The sequence below is a fragment of the Chiloscyllium plagiosum genome, unplaced genomic scaffold (assembly GCF_037043375.1).
Source record: "Chiloscyllium plagiosum isolate Xiang-an unplaced genomic scaffold, Cpla_swu_hap1 HiC_scaffold_21, whole genome shotgun sequence".
Lineage (NCBI taxonomy): Eukaryota > Metazoa > Chordata > Chondrichthyes > Orectolobiformes > Hemiscylliidae > Chiloscyllium > Chiloscyllium plagiosum.
Genome location: NW_028270159.1, coordinates 47,019,970 through 47,035,328, shown reverse-complemented (window position 1 = coordinate 47,035,328; position 15,359 = coordinate 47,019,970). Strand labels below are relative to the sequence as shown.

At 41.2% G+C, this 15,359-nt stretch overlaps 1 protein-coding gene across 4 annotated transcripts in view; it reads left to right on the top strand.

Moving 5' to 3' along the window:
• pnpla7b (patatin-like phospholipase domain containing 7b) overlaps window positions 1-15,359 on the top strand; it is a 354,731-nt gene that overhangs the window by 60,859 nt on the left and 278,513 nt on the right. For all 4 annotated transcript variants that reach the window (XM_043719901.2, XM_043719899.2, XM_043719900.2 and 1 more), the window contains 2 exons: window positions 1,913-1,993; window positions 13,908-14,036. In XM_043719901.2, the coding sequence (XP_043575836.2) occupies window positions 1,913-1,993; window positions 13,908-14,036 (210 nt within the window). The remainder of the gene's footprint in view (window positions 1-1,912; window positions 1,994-13,907; window positions 14,037-15,359) is intronic.

The window sequence follows — 15,359 nt, the reverse complement described above, 5'->3', positions numbered from 1 at the left end:
CTGCCTGGGTTAATCAGCTCCCTAACGGTGTAGAGCTTGGTTGTTCTTCCAATTCTGAAAAAATAGTCAACAGCTAAAATTGTTGATCAGCACTACTGATATAAGACTAGCCTCCACATTCTGCTCTTCCCAGACAGTGTCCTCTGCTACTAACTGTAATGATAATAGTCATCTCACCACCCCCACAATATCACACAGTAATCCCTCCCCACAGCATATTGTGATACTGACTATATTTCTCCTGATAGTTATCCAATTCTCTCAAACTACCCAGCTCATTAACTCCTCTAAACCAATCTAACCATTGCCCATTGAGATTCAATGGTGTTGCCATCACTGATCACCCACTATCAATATCCTAGGGGTTATCATTGATCAGAAACTCAACTGGACTTACCACAAATGCAGTAGCTACTAGGACAGGCTAGAAATACTGCAGTGAGTAACTCCCCTCCGGACTGTCCAAAGCCTGTCCACCATCTACAAGGCACAAGTCAGGAGTGTAAATTGCTTGGATGATTGCAGTCTCAACAACACTCAAAGCTTGAACCATCCAGGAGAAAGCAACATGCTTGATTGACACCAAATCCATAAGAATGCACTCCCACCACCAGCGATGCTCAGCAGCAACAAGATGCACTACAGAAATTCATCAAAGATCCTCAGATAGCACTTTCCAAACCCACAACCACTTTCATCTAGAAGGATAAAGGTAGCAGGTATTTGGGAGCTTTCAAGTTCCTTTCCAAGCCACTCACCATCCTGACTTGGAAATGTATTGCCATTCCTTCACTGCCGCTGGGCCAAAATCCCAGAATTCCCTCACTAATGGCATTGTGGGTAAACCCGCAGCAGTTCAAGAAGGCAGCTCACCACCACATTTTCAAGGGCAACTAGTGACAGGCAATAAATACTACCCAGTCAGTGACACCCATGGCCCACAAAATGAATAACTAAAAAACAACCCAGGTCTCTGTTGTTGGCAATCCATTATTAGCTACTTAGGAATAGCCTGGGATGAAATCCAAATCGCTTCTTGCCTGCGAACTTGCAGTTCATAGTGTCTAACCAAAGAAATGATGGGCAACAGAGATATCTTGAAATAAATGACTCTCCCTGGCATTGGATACACATTGAGAAACTAGACCCATTGGATAACTAAGTCTTATAGATGCATTTTGTTGAGCATGGGTATTAACAGTTATGGGATCAAGGTGGGTGGATGAGGTTAGATTACTTGTTAGCCGGCTGATCTAATCGAATGTTGGTACAACGCTGAAACTTTATGCACCAATGACTTGCTCCAGTATGCCTCATTTAATAATGATACAATTTATATCAGTAGAACTGGGAGACACGTTCAAGTTGAGGAAGACCAATTTAACAAAAATATTAAGTTCTAGAACCTTCACAATTTGGAAACAGACCCTCCGAAGAGTATCTTGCCCAGACTCATTTCCCTTTCCTATTACCCTACATTTGCCCATGACTAATGCACCTAATCTATGCATCCCTGAACACTGGGCAATTTAGCATGGCCAGTTCACCTGACCTGCACATCTTTGATTGTGGGAGGAAACCGGAGCACCTGGAAAAAACCCATGCAGATACAGAGAAGATGTGCAAACTCCACACAGACAGTTACCCGAGGCTGGAATCTAACCTGTGTCCCTGGTGCTGTGAGGCAGCAGTGCCAACCACTGAACCACCGTGCTGCCCTCTTTTGCGAGCAAATGAGTTCTGCATGGAGATGTGATGTCTTTCTCTTTTTAGTTTATTGGTATACTGATCAACTGTGCCAGATAATCAAAAAATGCAGTTTGGGGTGGTTAGTAAGATCAATTGAAACACATTAATGACTTCAAGTAGTAAGTTGAATCAATGTCGAAGTTTTTGTTCTTTGTTTGAACAGGATGGCACTGAAGTTGTGGTGAAAGAAGTCCTTCCAGGTGACAGTGTGCATAGTCTTCTCAGTATTCTGGATGTTATTACTGTAAGTAAATAGTGCACTATGTGCAGGCCATTTTAATATGTTTTTTAGATGCCAGATGAGTCACAACTAACTATACAGTAGTTTGCTTTTTTCATTTAGATGGAGATGCTCGGACTTGATTTAATTTTTGCAAAAATTGAACAATTTATAATTTTTTTGATTTATAAAAGTGTGGGTTTTTTTCCACAAAGTTTAAAGTTCCTGTGATGTCGAGTAAATACAGTTACTGAAATTAGTTGTTCTTATATCTGAGGTCATATTTGCCAGGGTGAGCCTTCCCTAACTTAAACCTGACTCCTTTTGGGCTGTGGTTACTTGAACATCAGCAATTGCTTTCCATCATGTCAGGCAGAATTTGGATCCAGACAAGGTTTGCTGGATTATAGGGCTATATCACTACCTACCATACTTTTGCCCTCACTGAGCATGCACACAAATATATTCTAGAAGGAGTCACTAGTTACTGATTAAATGCAGGAATTACATCTTGATCCTACCACCACAACTCAAGTACTAGGGCCTTGAGACCAGTTAGAACCGTTCACCAGAATGGAAGTAACCTTTACAGAAAATTTTGTCAGAAAGCGCTTGGTATTTGTTTTGAGTTTAATTCAGTTGTGTTGTATCTTCAGACCTGATCACGTAGATTTAAGAGAGCACTCTTTTTGCATCTAGTTCCACTACTAATTCTAAATATCTGCCCTTGGAACAATTGTATCAATGTCTTGCCTGATATTTGCCTGTTCTATTAAGGTTGTGGTCAACAAGGTGCAAAGAATTCTTCAGCTATCAGCAGTTCAGATGGATCTGTCACCTTTTTACATATGTTCTGCACAACTAGAGTATCTGAGTCCAAATTATTTAATGCTTTGCACTTGCATATTTTGTAATGTTGATGGAATGACATCAACACAAATATTAATTTTCCACTGTATGTTAAGTCTACTTATTTAAATCATAGCCTGCTGGCATCTGGAGATTTATTTCCTTGTTTGAGCTCCTTTTAATTAACAGAAGGCTTTTAGCTTTCATCTTCAAGGTGAATCAAATGGTAATATAACACCCAAGGTCACTGCATACCGAGAACTGCAGAGATTCCAAAAGGACCTTCTCAAAAACAACTGGGGATGGGTAGTAATTACTGGCCCAGCTTGTGACTCCCTCATTTCATGAGCGGAAAAGATTAAAGCAATAAAATTTAAACATGTAAGGAGTTTCCTTTCATGTTGTAGCAACCTTGTACAAACAATATAGGCACTTAATAAAAATTATGTTTGCATGATTGTTTGTTTCACCTTCAGCTTCCTGTGTTCCCTTTCTTGTATTTTGGTTAAGGAGAAATTGTATATGATTAAATTTTCCAGTTTTGTTTCGAGAAAACTTGAGAGCACGTGATTCATTTTCTCATTCTTTCCACTGTTACCTTGCAAGTAGCAGTCAAATTCCCCCAAACCTTGATAGCTGAAAAATGATGTCTGAAGCCAAATTTTCAACCTGCTCATGACCATAATTCATTTTGACATAATTCTCTTGTGAGAAAATGAGACACTCATGTGAAGAGCTTTTCTCATAGTGATCATGACAAGGATGCATATTGAGGTATTTTAGATTTTATTAGCTCGGTGCACTTGACACGGTGTACCCGTGATCTGGGAACAACTAATTCTGCTTAGACGAACTGAAATCTGTGTGATTTTGTGTGAATAACAGTCAGTGACTTGAGCTTACTGCTTGTTTAAATGTCTGCGCTACATTCTACAGTTCTCTTCTACAGTTTGTACCAAACACCCAATTCAATTATTTGATAAGATCGCAATTGCTTTGATTGAACAGTAGTGCTTACCTTGGTGTTCCATTCAGATACGGTGAAACAAATATATATATATATATTTCAACGAGTGACAGTATGTTGGGAGAGAATCATTTTGTTTCTATAATGTACTGGCTTGTTAAGATCACATTTATCAGATTGAATGCATCTTTCAACTTCAGTGTTGTGCATGCATTCTTGTTTCTCATCTCCGTCTTGTGTTCAGTGTTCTAACCTCTGAATCAGAAGATTGTAAGGGCAACACCCACTCCCGAGACTTGAGCACATTGTTCCATTGACACTTCACTGCTCTATGGAGGGAGTACAACAGTGTCGTTGGGAAACAACGCTTCATCTACCCAGTCAGGTGGCTGTAAAAAAAAAAGCCTCAAGCACTATTTATTCCTTGACCAGTGTCATTAAAACAGATGAACACATATTTGATGCTGTCTGTGAACATCTGTGTACAAATAAGCTAATGTCATAACAGTGAGTGCACCTCTTGAAAGCCATAGGTTTAGGTTTCATGAAATCTAGGCACACATTTCATGACAGTACTGAGGGAGTGCTGTACTGTCAGAAATTCCATCATTCAGATTCTGTCTTTCACAAATCCAAGTTATAACACTGTTTGAAAGAGGTTAGATGTAGGAGTTCTCCTAATGTTCTCTTCTGAAACAAAATCACTAAAAGTGATTGTACCCAAAAGAGAGAGGAAGTTGAAACTTCTAATCATCCACTTCTCAGGAATGTAATGCAAGGAAAAAAGAACAATTTTAGTGAGGATGAAACATTTTGTAGCGTAAGATGTAGGCGTAGAGGTTAACTGTTCAGCTTATCAAGTCTGCTCGATCATTCAATGAGATCATGGTGAGCTAATAGCCCTCTATTCTCTTAATGATTTGTAATCTGTTTTTCTCATCCTTGAATACACTTAACGACTAACCTTGACAGCCCTCTGTGGTAAAGAATTCCATAAATTCAGTACCTTCAGAAGAAATTCCTCCTCATCTTTGTCTTCAATGGTCAACTCCTTTCTCAGGTTATGTCCTGTGGTCCTAGTCTTTCCCACAAGCGGAAACAACTTCTCTTCACCTACCTACCCATCTTAAGTTTCAATAAAGTCTCCTGTCTTTCTCCTAAGTTCTAATGAGTACAGGTCCAACCAACTCAACCTCTCATAGAAAATTCCCACCATAGATGGAATCAACTTAATGAACCTTCTCTGGACTACTACAAATGCTAGTATACCTCTCTTTAGATAGGAAGGGGCGGGGGGTGGAGAGGAGGAGGGGGCAACACTGTTCATAGTTTTCTAGCAGTTGCCTGACAAGTGCCTTGTGTATTTATCACAAGGTTTATCTATTTTTATACTCCATTCCCTTTGAAATAAAGGCCAATATTGCATTTATTTTCCCTACCACTTGTTGAACCTGTGTGTTAGCGTTTTGTGAGTCATGCATGAGAATCCCCAAATCCCTCTGTGCTACAGCTCATTGCAGTGTTTCTTCATTGAAATAATATTCAACTTTTTTTTTCCCTGCCAAGGTGCATAACATCCTATTTTCTTCACATTGTATTTCAGCTGCCAGGTTTTTTGCTCACTAACTTAACCTGTTTGTATCCCTCTGTAGACATATTGCATCATCCTCGGTTCTTGCGTTCCCACCTCTTTCTTTTGTCATTTGCTTTCTTTGGCTACTACATTCACGTCCATCATCCAAAACATTAATGTGTTGTAAATAATTTTAGCCCTTGCATTGATCCCTCTGGGTCTCCACTAGTTACAGACTACCATCTTGAAAACTGTATCCCAACTCTGTCTTCTATCACTTCATTTAGTTTGTATCCGTACTAATAGACTATCTCCAACACAATGGACTTTTATTAAGTAGCCTTATGTGTGGTACCTTATGCATGCCTTTTGGAAATTCAAATATGTTGCATTGACTGGTTCCCTTTATCTGCCCTGTTTGTTACCTCTTCAAAGAGCTGTAGTATATTTGTCAGGCATGATTTCCCTTCATGAAGCATTGTTAATTCGGCTTGATTATATTGTGCGCTATTAAATGCTCTGGTATTACTTGTTTGAAAAGACTCTAATGTTTTCCCCATAACCAATGCTAAGCTAATTGATCTATAAATACCAGTTTTTGACTTGGTGTTTTGGCACGGTGCTCAACAGTTAGCACTGCTGCCTCACAGCACCAAAGGGACCTGGGTTTGATTCCAACTTCAGGTGACTGTTGCATGGAGCTTGCACGTTGTCCTTGTGTCTGTGTGGGTTTCTGCTGAGTGGTCCGGTTTCTTCCCACAGTCCAAAGATGTGCAGGTTAGGTGGATCGACCATGCTAAATTGCCCTGTAATGTCTAGGGATGTATAGGTTAGGTGGGTAAGCCATGTAAATGCAGGATTAAACTCCATCTGCCATTTCTCCACCGAGTTATAATGATGTACAGTATGGAAATAGACCCTTCGGATCCTGACCAGATATCCTAAATTAATGTAGCCCCATTTGCCAGCACTTAGCCCATATCCCTCTAAACCCTTCCTATTCATATACCCATCTAGATGCCTTTTAAATGTTCTAATTGTACCAGCCTCCACCACTTCCTCTGGCACCTCATTCCATACACGCATCACCCTCTGTGTGAAAATGTTGCCCCTTAGGTTTCTTTTAAATCTTTCCCCTCTCACCCTAACCAGTTATGGATTCCCCCACCCCAGGGAAAAGACCTTGTCTGTTTACCCTATCCATGCCCTGCCTGGTTTTATGAATCTCTATAACATCACCCCTCAGCCTCCGACCCTCCAGCGAAAACAGCTCCAGCCTATTCAACCTCTCCCTATAGCTCAATCCCTCCAACGCTGGCAAATCCTGGTAATTCTTTTATGAACCCTTTCAAGTTTCACAACATCCTTCCTAAAGGAGGGAGACCAAAATTGTGCACAATATTCCAACAATGGCCGAACTAATGTCCTGAACAGCCCAGCATAACCTCCCAACTCCTGTACTCAATGCTCTGACCAATAAAGGAAAGCATACCAAACACTGCCTTCACTATCCTATCTACTTGTGACTCCGCTTTCAAGGAGCTATGAACCTGCACTCCAAGGTCTCTTTGCTCAGCAACACTCCCCAGGATTTTGCCATTAAATGTATAAGTCCTGCCCTAATTTGTCTTCACAAAATGCAGCACCTCACATTTATCTAAATTAACCTCTATCTGCCTCTCCTCAGCCCAATTGGCCCATCTGATCAAGATCCCGTTGTACTCTGAGGTAACCTTCTTCGCTGTCCATTACACCTCCAATTATGGTGTCATCTGCAAACTTACTAAGTATATCCGCTATGTTCACATCCAATTCATTTATATAAATGACAAAACGTAGTGGACCCAGCACTGGTCCTAGGTACACTGCTGGTCACAGGTCTCCAATCTGAAAAGCTACTCTTGACCACCACCACCTTCTACCTTCAAGCCAGATCTAGAACATAGAAAAGTACAGCACAGAACAGGCCCTTTGGCCCACGATGTTGTGCTAAAGTTTAATCCTAATGTAAAATATAGTAACTTAACCTACGCACCCCTCAACTCGATGCTATCCATATGCATGTACAGCAGTTGCTTAATGTCCCCAATTACTCTGCTTCCACCACCACAGCTGGCAACGCATTCCATGTATTCACAACTCTCTTCGTAAAGAACCTATCTCTGACGTCTCCTTTATACCTTCCTCCTAATATCGTCAAACTCCTCATACCAGTCAACCCTGCCCTGGGGAAACGTCTCTGGCCATTGACTCTCTATTCCACTCATTATTTTGTACACCTCGATCAGGTCTCCTCTCTTCCTCCTCCTCTCCAGAGAGAAAAGTCCGAGCTTATTCAACCTGCCTTCATAAGGCAAGCCCTCCAGTCCAGGCAGCATCTTGGTAAACCTTCTTTGCACTCTCGCCAAAGCCTCTGTATCTTCCCTGTAGTAGGGTGACCAGAACTGGACACAATATTCCAAGTGTGGTCTCACCAGGGACTTGTAGAGCTGCAGCAAAACCTCGTGGCTCTTAAACTCGATCCCGCTGTTAATGAAAACGAAAACACCATATGGTTTCTTAACAACCCTACCACTTGGGTGGCAACTTTGACGGATCTATGTATCTGCACACCCAGATCCATCTGTTCTTCCACACTGCCAAGAATCCTGTTTTTAATCCTACATTCAGCATTCGAGTTTGACCTTCCAAAGTGCATCACTTTGCATTTATCCAGGTTGAACTCCAACTGCCATATCACAGCCCAACTCTGCATTCTGTCTATGTTGCGCTGCAGCCTGCAGTAGCCCTCTGTACTATCAACTGTACTTCCAACCTTTGTGTCATCTGCAAATTTACTAACCCACCCCTCAACCTCCTCATCCAAGTCATTTATAAAAACTACAAAGAGCAGGGGCCCAAGAACAGAGCCCTGCGGGACCACACTCAACACTGACCTCCAGGCAGAGTACTTTCCATCTACAACCACTCTCTGTCTTCTGTCAGCCAACCAAATCTGAATCCAGATAGCCAAATCTCCCTGTATTCCATACTTTCTGACTTTGTTAAAGAGCCTACCATGGGGAACCTTATCAAAAACCTTGCTGAAGTCCAAATACACCACACCCACTGCTCGACTGTCGTCGATCTGTCTTGACACCACCTCAAAGAACTCAATAAGATTTGTGAGGCATGATCTGCCCCTCACAAAGCCATGCTGATTGCCTTTAATCACACTATGCTTTGCCAAATAGTCATAAATCCTATCCCTCAGAATTCTTTCCAAAACGTTGCTGACCACAGATGTAAGACTGACTGGTCTGTAATTGCCAGGGATTTCCCTATTACCCTTCTTGTAAAGAGGAACAACATTCACCTCCTTCCAATCCTCCGGTACGACTCCCGTGGAGAGTGAGGAGGCAAGTATCCTCGCCAGCGGCTTAGCAACCTCCTTTCTCGCTTCCCAGAGCAGCCTAGGATAAATCTGGTCTGGGCCTGGGGACTTATCAATCTTAATGTTTTCCAAAGTTTCTAGCACATTAACTTCATCAATCTTGATCTGGTCAAGATTGTATCCCAGTTCCTCAAAGTTTTCATTTACAACAAGTTCCCTTTCCTTGGTGAAAACTGAAGCAAAAAACTCATTTAGGGCTTCCCCTATCTGCTCAGACTCCACGCACACGTTCCCGCCGCTATCCCTGACCGGCCCTACCTTCTCCCTGATCATTCTCTTATTCCTCACGTATGAATAAAATGCCTTTGGGTTCGTTCTAATCCTTCTTGCGAAGCCTTTTTCGTGCCCCCTCCTGGTTCTCTTCAGTCCATTTCTGAGCCCCTTTCTTGCAAGCCTGTAATCTTCTAAAACTGTGCTAGATCCTTGCTTCCTCCACCTTCTGTAAGCTGCCTTCTTTCTTTTGATGAGAAGCTCCTCTGTTCTCGTCATCCAAGGTTCCTTAATCTTACCTTTTCTTACCTGTCTCAGAGGAACAAATTCATGCATCACTCACAACAAGCTATCCTTAAATACTCTCCACATGTCTGCTGTGCCCTTTCTGTAGAACAATTGCTCCCAGTCTGTACTTTCCAACTCCTGTCATAATTTCCTTTTCCTCAATTAAATGTCTTCCCTTGGTAACTGCTCCTTTCCCACTCCAAGGCTATGCTAAGTGCTCACCACTGATATCAAGCTCACTGATCTGTAGTTCCCTGGCGTTTCCTTACCACCTTTCTTATAAATAGTGGAATCACGTTAGCCAACCTCCAATCTTCCTGCACCTTACTTGTAACTATCGATGATACAAATGTGTCAGTAAGGGGTCCAGCAATTACTTCCCTAGCTTCCCACAGAGGTGTAGGGCCCACCTTAATGCATTTTAAGACATCCAGGACCACACCTCTGCAATATGGACATTTTTAAAGATGTCACCATCTGTTTCCCACATTTTGTCTTCTATGTCCTCCTCCACAGTAAACATTGATGTAAAATACTTTGTTTAGTATCTCTCCCATCTCCTACGTCTCCACACATAGACTGCCTTGCTGATCTTTGAAGGGCCATATTCTTTCCCTAGTTACCCTTTTGCCCTTAATGTATTTATAGAATCGCTTTGGATTCTCCTTAACCATATTTGCCAAAGCTATCTCAGGTGCCCTTTTTGCCCCCCTGATTTCCCTGTTAAATATACTCCTACTGCCTTTATACTCTTCTAATGATTAACTCGATCTGTCTTGTCTATACCTGATATATGCTCCCTTCTTTTTCTTAACTAAAACCTCAATTTCTCTAGTCATCCAGTATTTCCAACACATCCCAGATTTGTCTTACATCATCAAAGGAGTATACTGTCTCTGGACTCTTAACTCATTTTTGAAGGTTTCCCATTTTTCAGCCGTCCCCTTACCTTTGAACATCCGCCCCCAATCAACTTTTGAAAGTTCTTGCTGAATACCGTCAAAATTGGCCTTCCTCTAATTTAGAGCTTTAACTTTTAGATCTGGTCTATCTTTTTCCATCACTATTTTAAAATTAATAGAATTATGGTTGCTGATCCCAAAGTACTCCCCCACTGGCACCTCACCTTCTCCCATTGCTACATCCACATGCTGAATCAGAAAATTTTCTTGTACGCACTTAACAAATACCTCTCCATCTAAACCCTTAACACTATGGCAGTCCCAGTCTATGTTTGGAAAGTTAAAATCCCCTATCACAACCACCCCACCATAACCACCCTATTATTCTTACAGATAACTGAAATCTCATTACAAATTTGTTTCTCAATTTCCCACTGACTACTGGGGAGTCTACAGTACAATCCCAATAAGGTGATCATCCCTTTGTTAATTCTGAGCTCTGGTGCAATGTGTCCTTCCTATACAGGTCACTTCTTTCCCAGAAGAGATTCCAATGATCTGAAAATGTGAACCCTTCTCTCCTGTACCAGCTCCTCAGCCATGCATTCATCTGCGCTATCCTCCTATTCCTACCCTCACTAACTCGTAGCACCGGGAGTAATCCAGGTAGTACAACCCTCGAGGATCTCATCTTTCCCTTCCTATGTCGTTAGTTCCACTGTATACCACAACCTACTTTGAGAATATTCTGCACTCTTTCCGAGATATCCTTTATCCTGGCACAAGGGAGGTAAGACGCCATTCTGATTTCTTGCTACTGGCCACGCATATATCTGTCTGTGCCTCTGACTAGAGAGTGCCCTATCATATTTGATCACTTGGAACCTGACGTACCCCTCGTCATTAAAGCAATTCTCAGTTACAGTAACTTGGCTGTTCATGCTACATTTCCCTGAGAGTCCATCACCCCCTGCATTTTCCAAAACAGCATACTTGTTTGAGGTGGTGATAACTAGAGGAGACTGCTGCACTACCTACCTTCCTCTCCTACCTTTCCTGGAGGTAACCCATTTACATGACACTGTCTGCAGTTTTTCTCTCTCCCTGCAACTGCCATCCATCACACCCCCTAGCTCCTGTAAATTCCTTATTGCCTCTGTCTGTTTAACTGATCCATGCAAACTGATAGGATTCGCAACCAAACACCTTTAATGTAGACATAATCACCAGTTACATGGAATCTCTCCCTAATTTCCCACATTTTACAGGAAGGAAACATCACTCTACTAAAGGCCATCTTTGCATCTTAACAGTCTACAAACTCAGAAAATAGCACAGTCTTACTGCTCTAAAAAACACTGCTCCAGGCTGACTTAGTATATATGTTTTATATTTTTTTCAAATTTAATCAAGGAACAGTTCTCAATTAAACATATAATAAAAAAAAAGAACCCAGTCTACTCACTATTGTAGATTTACGAAAAAAAAGAACAGCAAGATTGCATTTAAAACTATGCACTTAACTGCTTCTGTGCTGTGAGCTCTCACATGCAAGTTTCTCCAAGGTCAGCTGTGAATTTTGCTGTTTGTCAATTTTTCTTTGACACACTCTGGTGTCCAGAGATCCTTGAACTTAAACAGCAAAGGCAGTAACTGTAGATTCACTGCTGCGTCCGACAGCAGTGTCGTTTTTTTTCTCCGTTTGAATCACTGCCCATGTGATCTCTGCCTGTGTCTGTCTTTTTCCTTTTTAAAGTGCCATTGTTTTAATCTTTTTTTCCCTCCAAAGTACCAAACAATAAAGCAGTAATTACTGCTCCTGGAGTTTGAGGAAATTACCTTGAGCCCATGTATATCATGCTGTATCCTCTGTCAATTCTCCTCACACTCCACAGCTCCCTCAATTTTTGAGTCATCCACAAACTTACTAATCAGACCACCTACATTCTCCTCCAAGTCATTTATATATATATATTTACCAGCAAGAGGGTCCCCTTGTGGAACACCACTCCTCACAGATCTGTATTCAGAAAAAAAAACCTTTCCACTGTTACTCTCTCCCTACTGTGATTATGCCAGTTCTGAATCCATCTTCACAACTCACCACAGATCCCACTTGACTTCACTTTCTGTATGCCTTGAGAGATCCTGTCAACAGCTTTGCTAAAATGCGTAGACAATATCTACTATCCTGCACTCATCAATCATCCTTATCACTTCCTCAAAAAACTCAATCAAGTTTATGAGACATGACCTACCCCACATAAAGCCCTGTTCCCTATTGCTAACAAGTCCATTATTTTGCAAACGTGAGTAAATCCTGTCCTTAAGAACCTTCTCCCATAATTTGTATTCTACTGACATAAGGCTCACCGGTCTACAATTTCCTGGATTACTCCTGTTGCCCTTCTTAAACAAAGGAAACATGTTGGCTGTTCTCCAGTCCTCTGGGACCTCTTCTGTGACTAAAGAGGATACAAAGATTTTGTAAAAGGCCCCAGCAATTTCCTCACCATTCTGGGATAGATCCCATCAGGTCCTGGAGACTTGTCTACCTTAATGTTTTTAAAACACCCAGCACCTCTTTTCTCTTTAATATTGACGTGCTCAGAATATCAACATACCCCTTCCAAAACTCACCATCCACAGTGTCCTTCTCCTCTGTTTATACCGATGCAATGCATTTGTTGAGCACTTCACCCACTTTCTCCAGCTCCACACACAAACTCCCTCCTTTGTCCTTGAGTTGACACAGCCACCCTTTTTTGCTTCTTTTATATGTATGAAATGTCTTGGGATTTTCCTGAAACCTGTTTGACCTTTCTTGACCTCGTAGTATCTTGTATGAGTTCTTTCCTGCTATCTTTGTATTCTTCGAGGGCTCACTCTTCAGCTACCTAAACATCCTTCTATATGCCTCCTTTATTTTTGACCAAGTTCTTAATTTCTTCTGTCATCCAGGATTCAGAAATCTTACCATCCTTAACTTTTGTTTTCACAGGAACGTGCTGGTCCTTAACTCTAATTAACAATAAACAGGTGTTTGGTTAGATTTGATCCTATCTTCAGCTGATTCTCCTCTTCATGATTAAATCACTGGATAACACCTCGGAGCAGAAACTCTTAGCTTGTTATCTTTCTCCCACCCTCCATTTCTTTAACTTTTCCTTACTTGGACTGATTGTGATGTTCTTAGCATGCCGAGTGTGGTAGATAGAGCATTTTGAGTTGATCATGAATTCGTCCTGTACTTGGCATTATCCTTACCACTAGGCCATCATGTGGCACCTAGTCCTTTTTTTGATTACTTAAACGTACATTACTTACTTTTGTGTTGCATTAGGCTTGCAACTAAGTTATCTTGATATAAAATGGAAAAGTGTTCCTGAAACTCAACTCAAGCAACATGAGTTCTCTATCTATCCTCACACCTTGTGGCCTCCTTTAGCTATTTTGACCAGATAAACTGAAACACTGCAACGAGGTTCAAAGGCTATTCGGGACTGGCAGGAATGTGGATTTGAGGTTGCAATCAGATCAGTCAAATCCTCTTAAATTTTGATGCTGTCTTAAAGGGCCAAATAGCTTATTCATGCTTCTAATTTGTATGCTTGGTTAAGCATTCAGCCTCAGTGATGTAGCAGTGCTATCTGAAGTGTTTTAAAGGATACAGTTTGTAAGTTTTCTGAAGCGTTAATGCTTTAATCATTTTCTAGGGTTATCCTGCTCCATACAAAACTGTTTCTGCCAGGGCAGTGTGTGCATCCACTGTACTGCGCTTGCCTGCTAGTGCATTTCAATCAGTCTTCCAGAAGTACCCAGAAACCCTGGTCAGAGTGGTTCAGGTAAGAGTATTGTTTTACTTTTAAAACAGCACTGTCGTACGGAAAGGTGCAGTTGAAATTTTGACTTGGTTTCCTTCCCTTGGCCGGGAAGTATGGAAGGGTTGCTCTTGGCCAGTCGAAAGAGTTGCTATTGCCATGACTTGGTGCAGCCTCGTTTCTGGGGAAGTGAGACCAGACACGCTCCTACATCTCTCCTCCAGTGTTCACATTTTAAAATTAGTTAATGGACTTCTGTGGTTGTTACTAGATATATGGACTTTCAAAATACACACACTTGGTAGAATACATGTGATAGATTTGTTTTCAGAACTGAAATTCCTGGATTAATCATGCTGCTTGGATGTAAATTTGGCTAGAGAACAGAAAGTGGTGAACAGCTGGTTCATGGATTGGGTGCAGTAGTGTCTTCCAGGAATTGGTAGAGGACCCACTGCTCTTTTGATGTGGATTTGGCATTATAAGGCTTAATATTAAAGTTTGCAGTCGACTCCTAACTTGAAAATGTACTAAACAGTAAGCAGGGAGTAGACTTTAGGAGGATACAGACATACTGGCAAAAAAGTGTCCATGATGACTTGGCTGAAAAGAAAGGCAATTTAAATTAAGCCAAAAAACCTTAGAGAGATTGGAAGCAGATTTGGAGTTGCAGGTACACGATCTTTAAAAGTGGTAAATAAATTGAGAAAGCTACTAAGAAGATATTTTTAAAATGGAGGAAGTGTATGCAAAAGCAGGTATCGGAGTTTTGAGTTCTGGACCACACGTTTCGGGAAGGATGTCAATCCTTTGGTGAAGGTGCAGTGGCAATGTTCTAGAATTATATCAGGGATGAGGAGCTCAAGGAGGAGCTAGTATCGTTCTCCTTGGAATAGCTTAGGTTGAGGGGAGATTTGTTAGTGAGGTTCAAATTCACGAAGAGTTTCAAGAATAAGACAAAACTTATATGGGTGGGGAAACGTTGGTAACTAGAGGAGGCAGCTTTGGATAATTGGCAAGAGAATCAGAGAAATGGCAAAAACCTGCATGATGACTAAAGTTGTTTCACCTATTGGCAATTCCTGTGAAATTACCATTCCTCTTGGTATAAAGCTTTTTTTTATACATTGGAAATAATTGTATTACTTGCCAATTCACAAAATTTCCACAGTGGTGATGTCACTAAATCTATTGAGCAAATATAAAGGGCATTTCAATGTTATATCTCTATATTTCTCCAGAGGCTGTAATTTCCATACTGCACATTGATACTGCCATCAATAATAAACCAGTAATTGTCAGTATTTACTTTGAATTTTTATGTAGCTCACAACTTGTTCCCTGTGT